The 19,673-nt window shown below is 34.5% G+C and overlaps 1 protein-coding gene across 1 annotated transcript in view; it reads left to right on the plus strand.

Moving 5' to 3' along the window:
- The window catches only part of TENM1 (teneurin transmembrane protein 1), a 566,532-nt gene that overhangs the window by 381,601 nt on the left and 165,258 nt on the right, over window positions 1-19,673 (plus strand). The window contains exons 12-14 of the mRNA XM_012664836.1: window positions 13,477-13,662; window positions 15,260-15,283; window positions 17,144-17,290. Of these exons, the coding sequence (XP_012520290.1) occupies window positions 13,477-13,662; window positions 15,260-15,283; window positions 17,144-17,290 (357 nt within the window). The remainder of the gene's footprint in view (window positions 1-13,476; window positions 13,663-15,259; window positions 15,284-17,143; window positions 17,291-19,673) is intronic.

Here is a 19,673-nt window from a genome sequence, read left to right on the forward strand (position 1 = left end):
AAAAAATAAAATTAAATAAAATTAAAAATAAAGAAAATATTCTAGTGATTGCCATAGTGTAAAAAAAAGGTATAAATTGAAAAAATGTATTAAATGGCACTAAACTGTGCATTTAAATGCTATATAAGGACATTTTTATGCCTTTGTCTTCATCATGCTGAGAATTTTGTTGACTTTGGGTTCTTTACATTACTTTTCTCCTTGTCATATTTATTTATAGGAGTAAAAATAAACTGCTGGTGCATGGTCCGCTGGGCAATGATGGCAGATTTGTAAATATGCGTGCAACCCCTTGCCCAGGCTTTTGACAGAAAGCTGCTTTCCATGCTTTTGTAAGGCCTGGAACATTCCTTCTGCATTAAGGATGCAGGAGCCTACCAGAGTTGCAGAGGTTGCCTGATGATTGCTAGTATTATCCCTCTTATGGACTCCAATTAGACTTCATTTTCTAAAGCATGGAGAGCCCTTAACAAGAGTGTTAAATGGGGTGGGGGGGGACAACTCTGTGAGCTCTTTTTCATTCAGAGTAAATTCTTTAGTCTGCATGAAGTGTCCTTGTCCTTCCAACAAAAGGCCTTGGCTTTCCCACTGAAGTATGCTATCAGATGTGTTTGGGGCTTGAATGTGTCTGAAGATCTCTCAGTCTATCGTTTGTACAGCTTCAGGGAACATGGACGCTTCTCTGTTAAATTGGGAGGCTTATTGCCTTAGAAAACCATCATGCAGGAGATTTAGATGCACATCAAGGGGACTAATGAAAAATCATTTCACGGAAAGGAGAGGTAATGTCAATTTTTTTGAAGGAGGAAAAACAAAGTATCAGGGGAGGGACAGAAAATTCTGCTTAGTGCAATTTTAACATTATACCAAATCATGCCAAAAAGAGTGCTAAACTTTATGAAGAGTAGCTTTCTAACTTAACAAGAAATACTTCTTAAGTAGCCACTCTGAGCCAAGATGTAGTAATAATTGTTTCAGCAGTACTTGTATATAGTTTTATAAGTGAGAGCAATGTTTTAATGAGGTCTAGGACATGTGTTTGAGACCTCTATGAGCCAGTTACGCTTGCTCTTTTAGATGGTCACAAACTGCAAATAGATAGCAATGATGATAAGAAAGTCCAAGTAAAAAACTGCGAATGGACTAAAACAAATTTTCTCATAGCTGAACAAACTCATGGCCTACAAGTAATGTTAGATCAGGAGGCTTAAAAGTTAATATTTGCTTCTTAAGGGTGATGGTTTTACCCTGAAAACTGGTACCTATTGGGTCAAGTGATAAGCATCTGTGAGGCAAGTGTCTAGATTTCAACATTCTTTCGTAATCGAGGATACTATTGGATAGGCAATAGTGTAAGATTCATAATCAAAGGATTGAGACACAGTTTTGCAGCCTGTACTGATGTTTACCTCATCCTCAGTAGTTCAAGCTTCTGGTCACTAAGCTAATCAAAATGTGATACTAGAGTTAGGGGAGAACATTTTATTTAGGAAACAGAAACTGGATTTATTCCAAAGGAAACATTCTATATAGTGAAAAAGCCAGCTGACTATTTTATTGAATTCAGAAGTTGTAAGCCAGGCATGATTTTTATGTCTTATCAGGTTTTTCAGATCTACGAAAGAACAGTTAACTATTATATTTTGTCAAGGAAATCCAAGGCCATGTGATAACCAAGATTCATGAAACATTAAGCTGAAAGTCATTACAACTCCTCATCGTCAAATACTAGATTCCTTGGGATTGTTGTTTTTATCCATCAAGAACTTGAGACTCATCTCAAGATTTTGGGTCAGCTAAGAGTGTGTTGTTGTTGTTGTTGTTACTGCTGCTAGTATGTTGCCATTGGTACAGATAGAGCTAGCTGACATTTTGTATCATTTCATAATCTCTTCACTTAGAATGCTGTTCAGATGTAAGATAGTGTTGAGAGTACTAAGACATATTGAAGCATCATTGCAATGCTGGGGCTGAGGGACAAGTATTATGCTTATGTCACAGGTTTCTGTGTAAAATGAGAGATATACTATTGTACCTCAAACACAGGAAATGTGATATGTAACTCGCACTAAAATCAAGTCTTTGTCATAGGAAGGTACTTGTAAAGATCAGGTGGAGGTAGTATTGAATTTAACTCTATGTATTAATAATAAAATAGATATGGTACATCATCAACTAATATTTTTTCAAATTACTTTTCAGGGAAATAGAAACCAAAAATATGTGTGTGCATGAATGTATATGTGTGCATGCGTGCATGCATGTGTGTTCTATAAAGTTAACAGTGACTTATAATAGTCCCATCTCTACCAGAATATCTGCCACTGAGGAATGGAAGGAGTTGAAAGTAGTAAAGTAAAAATGATTCAAAAATTTGATAAGACAATATAGAGTACACAAACTTTTGTTCTTAATAATATTTGTTATTCTTGGCTGACTCATTGCTTAGTTTTAGTGAAGATCCTGGTACACACTAAAAACTTTTTTTTTTTATAACGGTATATATTTTTTAATTTTTTTTTTATTTCAGCATATTATGGGGGTACAGATGTTTAGGTTACGTGTGTTGCCCTTGGTTCCCCCCTGCAAGTCCATGTTTCAAATATGTCCATCCTTCGGGTAGTGCGCATTGCGCTCCTTGTGTATACAAATACCCGTCCCCTCCTCCCTCCTCCCCCCTCCTCCCACAGCCCTCCCCCTTCCCCAGCATCCAATAGATGTCGTTCTGATATGTGCATTTATGTGTTGATTAGTTAATACCAATTTGATGGTGAGTACAAATGGATCCCGTTCTGCTGCTCTTGTGGTGCCCCACTTTGGATAATGGGCTTAAGTTTAATCCAGGAAAGTGTAAGAGGTGCTAGATCACTGTCATTTCTTATGATTGAGTAATATTCCATTGTAAACATATGCCAAATTTTGATAATCCACTCATGGATTGACAGGCACTTGGGTTGTTTCCACATTCTTGCAATAGTGAATTGTGCTGCCATAAACATTCGGGTGCAGATGTCCACACTAAAAACTTTTCCAGCCCTTGTGCTTCTTGGGTTGGCACTGCCCACACTTACCAATATCACCTTACTGTTTTTCCTTACTGTTATTTCCCACATTCATTATACAAAATGAGAAAATCCTTATAGTTTCTCCAACAAACATTGCAAAGTCTAACAAAAAGAGAGTCTTTATCTATGCAGGCTTGTTCATTCCTGATTCTTGACTTTCCTTTCCCTCCAGACCTGATTTCCTCTGTACTGTAACTGATGATACTAGACGCTGGGCAAGTGAACATGTAACAATTTCTTAATTTTTATGAATTTTTTTACATCAGAGGTGCCCTTTCCTTGTTTAGGATGACATATTGTATTATTGAAAATGTTACATAAATATGTATTTTGGTACCTAACTGATAACCAGCTTTAATATTTTGGGGTGTCCAACCGATAGGATCATTGTCTAATGACAATGATAATATCATTGTCTAATGTTGGGCATAGCTGAAGAATTTACTGGGAAGTTTGTCTAAAAAGTAAATCTCAGAGAAATGGTTCTGAGGGAGGCTCTGAAGGATTTACTGTTTAATCAAATTGTTCTTTGTCAGTATGCAACAAAGAAATGTTCCAGTTGTATCCAAGTTCAATTTACACAAGTGTTGTTCATTACTGACATGCATAAAGAAACTTATTAAAAATGAAATGTCTCAATAGAACTTTAAAGTGTCTGCCTATATTTTTCATGTTCTTTTCCAATACATTCACACAGAAGAATGTTTATATTTTAGCATTCTTTTGTCATATTTTGTAGCCTGTAATGTTAATGTATTTTTAACCAGGTAGAAAATATTACACATGGGGTAGAACTATTCATGAGACAAATATATTAGAGCAAATTCATTTCTATCACGTTTACAAATTACACAATTGCCAGCATCTGTTTTCTGTTAGTCTTTCCCTGACACCAACCCTACTGCTGATTACAAGAAGATTGGGATAGAAAAACATCTTAGAATGAGTTCACAAACTCCGTTTGGAACTGGATACAATCGCAGGAAAGTTGATGCAGTTCAAAATGAGAAGTGCTTGTTGTTTTAAGATCTGCTTCTCCATTTGTGGTTATTTATTTCATAGTGGATTCCCTTATTCATGAGGCTATTGTTTCCCACTTGGATTCTTGTGATGCTGAAACTGTAAATCAGACTAGTGGTTGTGGCTTGTATCTATGGAAGGCTTTGTGTTGAAGAGTGCAAGAGTTAGGTTAAGTCATATGTCCACTTATTTATTCCATAAAGTAGACCCTAAACACAGTTTTTTCTAACTGATTCTTTTATTTTTTCTTTTGTAAATTATTATTAAATATTTCTGACATTTAAAATGATATAACGAACAGCTTAAACTTACCACTTTGCTTTAAAAATTAACAAATACAAACAAATCTCCACGTATCCTTTTGTGATCCTGTTTATCTCCCTTCCTTGTAACAGAAATCATTATCCTAAATCTAATCATTGCCATACACATTTTAGGCTTTTCCAAATATGTATATATCCATAAAATATATTATATTGTTCTACATGTGTTTAAATTTCATATGAATGATTTGCTTTCTTCCTTAATCATGGTTTTGAACTTTATCCATATTGAGGCATGTACCTCTATCTTATTCAAGTATACCCTTGTTATTTTTTGCACTGTATGAATACACTAAAATTTATATTTCCATTTTCCTATTGATAGACATTTAGGTGGCACACATTACACGCACACACCCTAATGAATATGCTTCAAAATGTTCTTGAATATCCTTGGTCTTTTCCATTCCATATGGGTTTTGGGACCAGATTTTCAAGCTCTATGAAAGATATTGGGATATTGACTAGAATTACGCTGAATTTATAGAACTAGTAGAGAAAAATTGGCATTCTCATGATATTGAGGCTTGTAAGCCATGAACACAGTATATCTCTTCATTGATTGGGTCTTTGTATGTGTTCTTCAATAAAGTTTTAAAATTTTATGTAAAGGAGTATTGAACTTTATTTTGCTAAATTTGCTATTATTGTGAATGAGATATATTTTTTAAATATCATATTCTAATTGGCTGTCCCTGATATCTAGGCATGCTGTTGATGTTTTTTTCTTTTGATCTTGTATCCAGCGACCTTGTTACCCTCTCTTCCAGTTTTCATAGTTTACCTTTATATTCAATTTTATCTCTTCCTTTCCAGACATTACATATTTTATATATTTGGTTGCCTTATTGTGTTAAGATATCCAGTACAACATTGAATTAGAAGCAGTAGTTAATTCTAATACTTTTTCTGACTTTAAAAGGAATATCTCTACTATTCTATTACTGTACTAAGTATTATGCCTACTATAGGATTTCGGTAAATCACCTTTATCATATTCAGTTAGGTTCCCTTCTAGTCCTATTTCACTAGGAGATTGTATCATAAATGGGAACTAAATTTTAGATAGTGTTTTTTCTGCTTATAATAAGATTATAATTTTTCTTTGATCATTATAAAATAAGTTAAAGTAAAATGCAATAGTTCAATGTTGAATTACATTAACAGATTTTCTAAAGTTAAACAATCCTACTAGCATTCATGCTTACTTAGTTGTGATTTCTACATTGTATATGCATATGTGTGTGTGCATCGTTAGTTTGATTTTCATATATTTTATTGGAGATTTTTTCAGCCAAGGTTTATAAGTGAAATTTGCCTATTAAAAAATCATTTCTATAGCCTAGTGCAGTGGTACATGATGCCTGTAGTCTAGGCTGGGGTAGGAGGATTGCTTGACCGCAGGAATTTGAGTCCAGTCCGGGCAACATAGGAAGACCTTGTCTCTAAAAAACAAAACAAAACAAAAACATAATTTCTCCTCTTCTTACCCTATGTCGGAGCTAGATTGTAGTAGTCTCATAAAATGATTCAAGAAGCTTTCTCTCTTTTCCTATTTTCTGGTATAGTTTAAAATAGAGATTATCTGTCCTTTGAAATTTTGGCAAAATACACCTGTAAAACCATCTGGGCAATTTTCAGTGTTTTTAATGTGTATTCAGGTTTTCTATTTCTTCTCAAGCCCATTTGTATTCTTGAAAAATGTTTACTTCATCTAAGATTTCAGACTTACTGGCAAAAAGATGTCATAGCATTCTCTCATTTATTTTTAAATTTTAATCTTTAATGTTTATTTTATCTTTTTTTTCTTTCTTTTTTAAGCTCAACCTTGCCAGAGGTTTCTCTATTTTTTTTTTAATTCATGTCAAAGACCCAGATGTCGGTCGTGTCAATCTCTATTGTTTCTTTGATTCTGATTTCATTAACTTGTGCTCTTATCTTTATTGTCTCCTTCATCTACTAATATGTAGCCCTTTCTCTAGCTCCTTGAGTTGGACACTTTGCTCATTAAATTTCAATTGTTCTTTTCTACTACATGCATTTAAGGCTGTAAATCTTTTCTAAGTTACTGTCTAAACTGCATCCCACAAGTTTTTATAAATAGTATTTCATTGTTATTCAGTTCCTAATTTCCAATATGATTTTTGAAATGTAGTCCATGAATTATTTTAAAGTGTGCTTTTAAAGAACACCTTTCTTAGATTTTTCTCATGTTATCTTTCTGTTCATTGATTTCTAATTTTACTGCCTTTTGCTGAAACCGTGTGATCTATATGATGTGGAATCTTTGCCATTTGTTGAGCCTTGCTTTGTGGACTAATCTTTGTCAGTTTTTGTGAGTTATTTTATGTGTGCTTGAAAATAATATGTATTATATAGTCATAGCTTTGGCATTCTGTATATGTCTATTATATTAAATATTAAATTATATTGTTAATTGTGCTACCCATATTTTCTATATCCGCTCTAATTTTTGATCTTATTACTAATTGTGAAATTATCAAATTGCTTTATTATAAGTCTGTCTATTTTTGCTTTATGTATTTGGAAGCTACATTTTCAAACAAGGTCTGGATTGTTCCATCTTCCTGGTGAATTATTCCTTTTATTATGTAATGACTCTCTTTATCCATAATTATGCTTTATGCTTTGAAGTCTATTTCATCTGCTAATATTATAGTGACACTAAATTTCTCTTGGTTGCTATTCTCTTATGTTTTTTCTTTTTATTACTAATTTTTTGTATTAGTATGTTTTCAGCTCATCTCTTACTAACAAAAAGAACATACTAGATTTTCTTTTTCTTTCAGTTCTAGATTCTCTTTCTTTTAAATTGCAAGTTCAGTTTGTTTTTATTTACTAGGATTACGGACGTGTCTGGATTTGTATCCTATCATCTTCTTTTGTGTCTTCTATTTCCAGTATTTATTTTTTCTTTGACTTTTCCCCCTTTCTGCCTTTTCTTTGATTATCTTCATTTTTCTCACCCTTCTAGTTAGACAGTTATATATTCTGTTGCTGTTCTTTTGGTGGTTACCTTTAATTTTTTAATATTTTACTAATATATACATACAGAAAAGTACAAAAGTCATAAGTGTACTGCTCAATGAATTAGCAAAGTATAAAATGCTTGTTAACCACCACCTAAATCAAAATATAGGCTTCTACCCTCAGAAGCCCCTTTGTACCCTGCTCCAATTTCCTTCCTCTTTCCTTCCTCCCCAAGGTAACTACCCTGACTTCTAATGCTTGCTTTTTGAAAATTTTATTAGAGGAGTTTTACAGTTTGTATGATTTTATGTCTGATTTCTTTCACTCAACATTATTTTTCTGAGATTCATCCATAATATGGCACGTTGCTGTAAATCATCCATTCTCATTGTGGCATATCGTTTCTTCACATAATTACCATAATTAATTATTCATTCTTTTGCTGATGGATATTTGAGGTGTTTCCACTTTTTTGGCTAGTGTGTATAATTCTGCAATGAACACTTTTATATTAATACATATCTTTGATGAACATTTGCTGGCTTGCACTTCTGTTGAGGAAATACTAAAATGGAATTGCTGAGTCACACAGTATACATGTATTCACCTTTAGCAGATAATTTCCAATAGTTTTCCAAAGTGGTTGTACCAATTTGCACAACCACCTATGGTATATGAGATTTTCTATCACTTCACATTGTCACCAACACATGTACTATTACTTACTGTCAGTCTTAAATTTTAGCCATTGTTGGGGATGTGCATGGTATTTCAGTATTATTTCAATTTGGATCTCCCTTATAAGTGATGGTGTTAAGCTCCTTTCCATGTATGTTTGGCTATTTGGATATCCACTTTTGTGAAGTGTCTATTTAGGCACCTTGCCCATTTTTCTATTGGGTCATGTGTCTTTCTATTACTGATTTGAAGAAGTAGTTCTTTGCGTATTCCAAATACAAGCTCTTCAAGTATATATACTATAAATATATATATGCTGTAAATATTAATATATTCTAGCTCCATACTCTATAGCATGTCTTTTCTCTGTCTTTTGGTAAGAAGTTCTTAATTTTGATGTAGTTCAATGTATTATTTTTACCTTTATGCTTAGTATTTTTGGGTACATTTTAGGAAAATTTTTTCTACCCTAAGATTATAAAATTATTTTCTTATGTTGTGCTCTAGAAGCTTTGTCAGTTTATGATTACTACATTCTATTTGGAATTGATTTCATGTATAGAGTGAACTAGAAATATATTTTTCTAGTGGATATTCCATTTCCCAGAACCATTTAATTTAAAACAATAGTCTTTTCCCATTGTCTATAGTGCCACCTTTACAATAAATCAAATGTCCTTGCATGTGTGGGTATTTGATCTATTTGCCATTGCGCCAATACTCACTGTCTAAATTAACGTAACTTTGTAGTAAGTCTTGCTATCAGCTACAGTACATGTTCTCACCTCATTCTATTTCTTTCTTTAGCTGATTAATATTCTCTCACATATGCAAACACAAAACCACTGAGATATGGATTGGTGTTACATGAAATCTATAAAACAATTTGGGGAAAATTGGTATCTTTCAAAATTGAGTTTTCTAATCCATGAACATGACATAACTTTCCATTTATCTAGGTCTTCTTTAATTTCTCTCATAAATTTTATAGTTTTCAGTGTAGATCTTGAACATATTTTGTTAGTTTTTTTTTACTAGGTGTATAATATCATGATACAATTGTAAATGGCATTTTTAAATTTTCTCATTGTTTGCTGCTGATATATAGAAATAAACATATATTTGCCCAGTATATAGATATCTTCTTATATTTATGTATTGATTCTAATAATTTATAGATTATTTCCGACTTTGTACATGCACAATACTACTGTCTTTGAACTCTTTATTTATGAGAGATCTATGATCTCTTTATTTATTCCTTTTCAATGTTTATACATTTTTTCTTTGTCTTACATTGTTTCACTGGACAGGACAAATCCAGAATTATGTTGTCTAGAAGTGATTATCATAGGCATCCTTTCTCAGTCTCAATAATAAAAGATTTCAACATCTCTATTAAATATGATGTTCGCTGTGGGTTTTTTGTAGCTAATCTTTATCAGATTTAAAGTTCCTTCTAGTCTTAGTTTGCTACAAGTTTTATTGTGAATGAATGTTTAATATTTTATCAAATACTTGTATATCTATTGAGATGATCATATGATTTTTCTCTTTTATTCCATTTATGTGATGAATTACATTGATTTTCAAATGTTAAAATATTCCTAGAATAAGCACAAATTGGTCATGATATTATTTCTTGTTATGTTATGCTAGATTTGCTATGTTAATATTTGTTTATGATTTTTACATCCATGAGTTAGATCTTCATGAGTGAGATTAGCCCTAATTTTTTCATAATATCCTTCTCGGAATTTTATATCAGTGTTATGCTGGCCTCATAAAGCACATTGTGAAGTGTTTCCTTATTTTCTATTTTTCGGAAAAATTTATTCAAAGATGGATATTTTTTTTCCTTAAAAGTTTGGTATAGGCCAGGCGCGGTGGCTCAGGCCTGTAATCCTAGCACTCTGGGAGGCCGAGGCGGGAGGATTGTTTGAGCTCAGGAGTTCGAGACCAGCCTGAGCAAGAGCAAGACCCCGTCTCTACCAAAAATAGAAAGAAATTAATCAGACAACTAAAAATATATAGAAAAAATTAGCCAGGCATGGTGGCGCATGCCTGTAGTCCCAGCTACTCGGGAGGCTGAGGCAGGAGCCCAGGAGTTTGAGGTTGCTGTGAGCTAGGCTGACGCCACGGCACTCTAGCTGGGCCAACACAGTGAGACTCTGTCTCAAAAAAAAAAAAAAAAAGTTTGGTATATTTACAAGTGGAGTCATCTGAAACTGGAGTTGACTCTGTGGGAATTTTTTTTAATTTTTAATTATTATGGTACATAATATTAAATATTAATAAATTCTTTTTAAATCTTCAAAAAAATAAAATAAATTCTTTGCCTAGGCTGATATCTAGGAGTGTTTTTCCAACATTTCAACATTTTCTTCTAGCATTATTATGGTTTCATGCCTTACGTTTAAGTCTGTTATCCATCTTGAATTAATTTTAGTGAGTGGTGAGAGGTAGGGATCCTGTTTCAATCTTCTGCATGTGGCTATCCAATTCTCCCAGCACCATTTATTGAATAGGGCTTCTTTTCCTGAATGTATATTGTTATCTGCTTTGTCAAAGATCAGTTGGCTGTATGTGAATGGTTTTCTGTCTGAGTTCTCTGTTCTGTTCCATCAGTCTGTGTCTCTATTTTTGTGCCAGTACCATGCTGTTTTGGTTACTATAATCATGTAGTATAGTTTGAAGTCTGGTAACGTGATGCCTCACTATCTCACTGAGATTGTACCTTTTCAAGGGTCCCAGCTTTATGCTAGAGTTTCAGACTGACTACCCATTTTAAATGGGTCTAAGACCTCACTTCTTTTCCCTTTTTGGACATAAATACCCAAGTACCTAGTCATACTATAATTGGGTCTAATAACCTTCAAGACTGCCAGAGGATTGACTCATATGATTGCTGCTTTGACTCTTAGCATCCTCTTTGCTTCTGGAACTTAAGAATTTCTCTTTTTGTGAGCAAAGACATGGAATTTTAAAATTATTACATTATATCCTATATTTCTAATAGTTTACATTGAGATGGTTGAAGAATATCCTAGTCTGCCATTTTGCCAATACTGTTCACCTAGTCCTATTACTTTTCAGACAAAAACCAGAATGATATACTCCCCTATGGATAACATTTATAGTTGTATAAAGCAATATATGGAAAATGTTTGCCTCTACTTATTCTAGTCTTCTCTGACTTCACTGGCTTTGATTAGCTCCCTAATCTTACAAAGGCCCTTTTGGTTCAGCATTTAGTGTCTTGGGAGGAGGCCATTAAGGGGAGCAGAAACTCAATCCCAGCTTCACTACAAGAACTGAAATTATAAATCCTGATTATCAGTCAGAGATTCAGACCAAGATACAAGGACCAGGGGCTCTTTTGAAATAATTCTGCCTGAGCTACCTCTTATTAGCAAAGGCCCACCTTTTAAAAAAATATTTTTCTGTGTCCTAGACTTTTCTTACAACCTGATGATCCCACACATAGCTTTCCTTCTCTCTTCCACCCATTCCAATCCGACTTTACATATACCACTTTATCAGTATAGCTCTTCCTAAAGTAAACAACAGTTTCCATGTTGATAAATCCAATGAGCAGTTCTCTGCCTGAGTCTTACTTGACCTTTCAGCAATGTTAGATATAGTTAACCACTCCTTTCTTGAAAAGTGTCCTCTTTGGGTTTTAGTTACACCACAATATCCTAGATTTCTTCCTATCACTCATTGCCCTCCCCCTCCCAGTCTCCTTTGATGGTTTTTTTTCTACCTGATCTTTAAATCATTGAACGCTTCAGGGCTCATTCCTGGGGCTCTTCTTGTCTCTCTCTTTAGAGATATCAACCAGTTCCATGACTGTAAATACTACCTATGTGCTAGTGACTGCCAATTCTGTATCTCTAATCCTGGCCTTTGAGAATCATGTATCCTATTGCCTAAATTGACATCTTTACTGATTTTCTATACATATCTTAAGGTTAATATGTTTGATCTTCCACCTTTATTTTTCCCTCAGCCTTTTGCATTTCCTTATTGGCAGCATTATCTATCCACTTACTTAAGCCAAACTTTTATTTTTACCTTTCCTTCATCCCCCGTATCCAATCTTGAGGAAATCGTGTTTGGTTATACCTCTAAAATATATCTCAGATCTGTCCAATGGCTCTGTGAGTTGTAAATATTTTTATTTCTATTATATTCTTACACAAGCAGAGATTAAGAGAGCATGTTAGTAAATTGCCTAAAGGTGCATAGCTATGAAGTAGAGGAATTAGGCATGCAGGTATCTTTATTTCAAATCTACTACTCTTTTTGTCATACCCCGACCCTCAAAGAATACTTGTTAATAAATTAGTGAATAGATTGATCCAGATTATAATAAAATCTGTAATTATGGCTTATCAGAAGAATATTATCACCTATTGAAAAATAACTCTGCTATCTATGTAGTATATTAATATCAATACTTCCTAATATATAAAACCAGTTTCAGAATTTCAGACTATGAAAGAGACAACTTGGTTTCTAGAACACCCTCTTTTTCCTTCAAGGATATATGACCAGTTATACCCAAAACCTACTGCATTCTTTCAATAGGCTTTTATCCTACTTCTCCTACTCCAGCAAGGGAATTAGATCAAGAAAGAGGCTTGCCAAGCTTTTATTTTGGTTTTTCTATTGTCATGATTTTATTAATATTCAATGTTTCTCACATAAAAGTCAAGGGGACAGAGGAGAGAACCTCAGCAGAGCCAGTACACGCCATCATTATATTGGATAAATACTGAGTAACATTTCAAGATAAGAAGGCTGTGTACTTTAATCAACCAGGGGTCATTGATATGCTCAAAATAAATGCAAATATTTTTAGTATGATCAGAGAAACTGGTTGATTGCCATCATTGGCAGCTTTATCTTTTGTATATTATGAATTTTATTAGAAAGTTATCTTTCCAATTATTGAACCTGTCTTTCTGAACGAAGTTAGAGCAGTATTTTGCTGAGATTTTTTTCCAAGTGATTTCTTACAGTATCACAAAATTCCTGTAACATTATTTGTGATCTTACCCAATTTTTAGTGAAACCCACTTGGCATTTGTTTGGCATTAATTTCATTTCTAAGCCTTGAATGCCATCATCATTTTATTCACTTCTCAAAATCAATTTGGCTTAGAGTTTATTTTATACTTAGAGATTTAACTACCTTTTTTTACAGAGTCCCTTGTACATTCAGTCAGATGCTAGAGATCTTTGTGATATTTTGTTTATATAAAATGTTTATAAACATTTTGTTTAAAACGTAAGTATAGACTGGGACTTTTGGTAATTCTAATGTTTTTGGGAAAGAATGTATGCAGATTTTAACAAAATATGTTAATATATCTTCTTTGAATTCCCAACAGAGCTCTGTACCATGGAGTGTGGAAGCCATGGGGTCTGCTCAAGGGGAATTTGCCAATGTGAAGAAGGCTGGGTAGGACCAACATGTGAGGAACGTTCCTGTCATTCTCACTGTGCTGAACATGGCCAATGCAAAGATGGAAAATGTGAGTGTAGCCCTGGATGGGAGGGCGACCACTGCACAATTGGTAAGTACCATCATACTTTAACCAAAGTAAATTGGATTAATTGAAGTAAGAGTAGTCTAGTGAGTCAATTGCCAGGCTTTTAGTAGAATTGAAATTGGAGAAGAGGAGGAGAAGGTGGAGAAGTGTTGGTTATAAGTTGGAAAGTTTCATGAACTGGGAGGTTTCTTCTTTCGTTGATAATATCCTACTTATTTCTTGTGTCATTTCCTTTCTCATTACTTCAGTATTCCTAATGTTTTCTGCTTTCAAGTGCTTTGAGTTACTCAAGTGAAGGATGATACATTGGAATAAAGTGTCATTAGTTAATAAGAGAAGTGCTTTTGTTGTGAAGGTAACATTCACTGCCCATTTTTCCTTTTGAAAAGTATAGGTTGTTTTGGTTGAAAGCACTTAGAGGCAATTTCATTAAATGGGACTACTTTAACAGGGGCCATTCAATATCATTAGAGGCTGTCTTTAATGTATATGAGGAAGCCACTCCTGACCTATCATCAATAGAACATTTATGTTGAATTGTTTATCCGCTAGTATAGAGAGTTGGTACTGAAACATCCACCCTCTCTCACCCCTTGTCACCAATTTCACAAATTTTCAGGATACCATCTGGGAAAACAGTCTCTGGGCATGAAAAAGCCTATGTAATAATAAATCTATCATGTGATAGTCACACTATAGAAGGCACTAATAATAATTAAGGTTAGTTATAAAACACTTTATTTTCTGAAAAACAATCAAAACCCTTGACATATACACATATCTTCCACAAAGGTTTCTTCTATATACAGAGGGACAAGTACAATTCCCATTGTTCAGCTAAGGAAAGTGGGTCACAGAGTGCCCCAGTGGCATTCCATGAGTACGCAGAAAATCCATGCAGAGCAAAGGCAAACGTGGGTCTCTGGATACCCAATTCATTGAGGGCCTTTTTTCCCCCACTAGACTGTACTAAAGCTTTCATTTTTAGGTGAAAGTATTTTGTTATAATGGTTGGAACCTGCCGAAGTAATGTATAATATATATAATGCATATAACATATAATCTTAATAAACTGCATTATTACTCTACTAAAGGTACAGTAAGTCTTGTTCTGTGACTGTGGAAAATATTTAAGATTCATTAAAAAGGTGGTGAGGGGTGAGATTCAGATGCAGCATAAGTAATTACATTCCTGCACTACACAAAATTTATTGCCTTCACATAAGAGAATTTAAATATTGTGATGATTACCAAAGGTTGTTACTCCAGAACTCCCCTCTAAAGATATTACTAATAAGAAGTTGAAGCTAGTGTTCTTTCACAGAGGTTGTTACTGAAATGTAAAAATGCAGCTCTTATACCTTTAATGAAATATGACACTTTTTTAGGAAGCCTAATAGAGTTTCTTACAGAAAAGCCATTAATATCTTTCCCACAGAAAATATCATTCACAAACTACACAGGCCAGAGTACCAACTTTTCAGCTGCAGGCATTTAGGCATTTCAGCAGTTCACAGTTTGCTGTTCTCCTCCCAGGCAACAGATGGTAAACCATTAGTACATGTTGTATAGCTTTGGTCTCCCAGAAATTCATTCAATCACTCTTTTCCCCCCCTTTTAGCTCACTACTTAGATGCTGTCCGAGGTAAGATTTTTCTCACCAGTTTTATAACAGAAATATATTTTAAATGGAAAATATACATGTGGGAAAGGAAGGGTGGTATTTTGGGGGGGTTGTTTGGTTATTTTGTTTTTACTTGTGACAATCTTATTTAAGTGTAATATTATCAGTGTTATGCTATAATGGTCGGACTAAAAGATAATTTGTTTTTCTGACATCAACAAGTCACATTTTGCCATAGTATAGAATGGACTAATAAGCAGTTTTAAGGACTGTTTTTCCTTACATTTATATCGAGTTGTGTGTGTCTGTGTCTGTGTCTGTGTGTATAGTACAGGTAATTATCAATAAACTAGGTTTAGTTACATGGCTGAACTTTTTCTTTAGCATAACAGTATAGCTCCAAGTCCATATACAAGGACTATTAAGTCCTTACAAAGGGGGAAGAATTATCCCCCTAGAAGTACCCCATCATCCATCCCTCCAGAGATCTGCCTTTGACAGAGACAGCAAAGGTTTTTCTGTCAGATATCCTAGTGCCTTTCATCACCTCAGCTGCAGAAGTTGAATATGTCCCAATTTATCCTTAATTTCTCCTTATCCATTGTCTATCCATTAGAATGGAAGTCCATAAATTCCCTTCTCAATTCCGTGTATGTTGATCTTATGCCACATCATAAGGATATTATATACATAAAAAATTTTTCATATTTTTAACAGCCATCTGTCATTTTATTGTCAAGTTTTTTCTTCCTCTAGTCTGTTGATAGTTGCTTGGAAAATCATTTGGAAGGAACACTGGGTTACTTCTACAGGTTTTTTCAAATTTATTTTTTTGCTCTTTATTCTTTGAGAATTTTCTCTCATAGACAGAAAACAAAAAGAATATTGGTTAGACCATCCCCAGTAAAATCCAGGGCTGGTCTTGTATTGCTACTGGGAAAATATCCAGAAGATATGTATTATTATTGCTGTCCTCAGTTCATCTACCCACTGAGCACACTTTATTAGAGTAGAACTCTGAGCTGCTAATAGAAAGAGTAGGGCAATACTGAGAATTTAAAAGTCTAAAGAGGAGCCACTGTGAGTGTCCATGCTTTATCAATGGATCTAAGTCATTTAAATACTACACTTTCCTCTCGACTACATTTTTTCAATTATTCTCTTGAATTTTGAAAGTCTAAATCTGGCTTTCATTAATTTCATAAACATTTCTTGAGCATTTAATATTATTACAGGCATAATATTATGCAAGCTTTTGAGAGAGATATCATAGAAGTCAAGATTTCAATCCTTAGCCCTCAGACCAATAATAATCTTGAAGAGAAAAGCTGAATAGATACAAAACTACTGCAGCACATTTCTAAGGCACCATATGAGCAAATACTTAATGGTGTGGTCTGAACTGTATACCAACATACCTAAGTCCTGAAGCAATACATCACAAGGGAAAAATCAGCACAGGCTGGAAGTAGTTAGGGAAAGTTTCTCTTCATAGAAACTGCTATATTTTCCCAACTTATTGGCCATAACTAGATACAGTATCATCCATTCTGTTTTGATTGAGGTGAGGAGATACATTTATTGAAAAGAAAAAAAAATTTCTTGTCCCCACTATAGTTTTTGTCCTATCTGAACCAGAGGTTGGGAATTGGGGTTAGCATTAATAAAGCTTAATTGGCTCTCTAAGGAAAACCACTGCAGAATAAGGAATAATGAGTTCCCTGGGAAGGTTTTGCAAGCAAGCAAGCTCCTCTTCCTTTTATTCAACACCTCATCTGAATGAAGCCCAGATGATTAGATGCTTCCCCATAGACAGATACATCATTGTTGGCCAATCCGTTCTGATGTTTCCGTGATTGTTAGTCTCTGCTGTCCTTTCAGATGGCTGCCCAGGGCTCTGCTTTGGAAATGGACGATGTACCCTGGATCAAAATGGTTGGCACTGTGTGTGTCAGGTTGGTTGGAGTGGGACAGGCTGCAATGTTGTCATGGAAATGCTTTGTGGAGATAACTTGGACAATGATGGAGGTGAGTCATTTATAAAATGTTCACATAAGAATGGAATAGCCCAGCCTCTAGCACAGTGGTGAACAACCTGGCTGAGGGTAAAAATGAGGAATCCTCAGTATAAATGATATTGAGTTATATGAGGTCATACTATTTTTTAATCTCAATCATATTAAAATGATATTATTTATTGAATATGACCAGGCAATACTTCAAATTTTTTTGCATGCTTTATATCTCATTTAATTCACATGAGATATAGGTACTATTATTTTCCCTACTTACAGACAAGAAAAATAATGCTCAGAATGGGAGTAGTAAGTGACTTATCTAAGGTTACACGGCTAGAAAGTAGCAGAGCCAAAGTTCCAATTCAGGGATCTATGACTTCAGAGTTTGTTTTCTTAACTAGTACACCATTCTGTCTCCCCTACCTATAGTGTATGTCATACCAAATTAAATTAATGTGCCACTGTTCAAGCTGTCATATGTTAGTGCAACTTGCACTATACACACTGTAAAATATTTTTGTTTTTAGTTATGTAGCGCTCCCTCTTGTGTCTCTACCTCTTAGTAACACTTTATACCTTTCACAGGACAGTATCAAGACCATTCAAGGTAGAATTTTTAATATTTAATTCAAGAGCTGCGCAAGATATTTCAAAAAGCCACATGTGGCTCTAAGGCCTCAGGGTAACCACTTCTCTTTTAGTCAAGCCAACAAAGTATCTAATACACTATACAATGAGACCTCAAAACAGCCCATACCACCTCTGAGTGTACCTAAAACAACAAATCCTCACTTTGCCCATACTTTCTACTCAAGGAAACATAAACTTAACAAAAAAGTTATTTTCTAATTTCTGTATATTAGCTTAAAATGAAGTAGGCAATTAAATTTGACTCCTCACATTTCTATATCTGCTTAGATAATTGTATTCCTTGTCATTTGAATCCAAACACTGGGCTTAAATCAATAAGATAACAGTCATAGCTTACACATCAAATTGAATGTTAGAGTTTCTTCCTTTACTTGTTCTGGCCTGCAGTCAACCTTAAAAAGTTATAAAACCCAGCCAGGCGTGGTGGCTCACGCCTATAATCCTCCCACTCTGGGAAGCTGAGATGGGAGGATTGCTTGACCTCAGGAGTTCAAGACCAGCCTGAGCAAGAGCAAGACCCTGTGTGTACAAAAATTAGAAAAATTAGCCAGGTGTGGTGGCACGTGCCTGTAGTCCTAGCTACTTGGGAGACTGAGGCAGGAGGATCGCTGGAGCCCGGGAGTTTGAGGTTACAGTGAGGTATGATGACACCACTGCATTCTATCCAGGGCAACAGAGTGAGACTCTGTCTCAAAAAAAAAAAAAAAGGTATAAGACCTTATGAAAATTAAGTGGAAGCAACTTTGTGATTGACACATTGACTGCCACACTAGAAAAAAAATTTTCCCTGGGGCCACAGTGTTGTATTAAAACAAAATGATCCTTTCTAATTTGTTATTTTTTATTGTTTTCTGTGCTTGAGTTATATGCAATGCAATCCACGTTTCTAGAATTAAATTGTCAATATTAATTGTAACAATAAGGACATCAACAAGTAAGATTTTCACAAACCAACTGCAGGGTTTTGCTTCATGAGGCCCTAAGCTCAAAACTAGCCTGAGTTAAATACAACTCACATGGCAGTCCATGTGTTAAGAACACAGAGCCTTGAAGTTAGACTGTCTGGATTCAAATACTAGCTCTGGCTCTTATTTACTGGTTGTATGATTTGGGGCAAGTTTCTTGATGTCTCTTCAATTTCCTTATCTCTAAAATGGGGTTGATAATATAAACTAATAGGGTTATTATAAATATTAAATGAGATAATTCAAGGAACCACTTAAAAGATAAGAAACTGCACCACACACACATATACAACTTAGAATAGACCATTTTCCAAAGAGACTGTTTACTACCCATCTAAATGGAAAACTTTGTCTTGGAAGCTAGAGTGAAATTTTCAATTAAATGATACACTGATAAACTATTTAGTTGACTTTTATGGCCCTCCAAGACTCATCTTCACTTTCCTTTTCATCTTTTTCCTTGTATGCTCCTTATGTGGTATGCCCTCGCCTTTCCTCTACCCATCATTCTCTGTCCGTCATTTAAGCCTCAACTCAAGCCACATCTTCTGTGAAACCTCTAACATACACCTCTTCAATCAACCATGGTGCTTACAATAAGCACTATACAATATACACTTAATTATATTCTGTCTGTATGGTTTTCTTGTTGCATATTAAGCATGACCCGTGGCCCATAGTTATATGTCCAATGTAATTAATAATAATAGTATCTCACTTGTATTCAGGATTTACTATGTACCAGGCACTGTGCATTTTTATTTAATCCCAATGATG

The sequence above is a fragment of the Propithecus coquereli genome, unplaced genomic scaffold (genome assembly GCF_000956105.1).
Source record: "Propithecus coquereli isolate 6110/MARCELLA unplaced genomic scaffold, Pcoq_1.0 Scaffold92, whole genome shotgun sequence".
Classification (NCBI taxonomy): domain Eukaryota; kingdom Metazoa; phylum Chordata; class Mammalia; order Primates; family Indriidae; genus Propithecus; species Propithecus coquereli.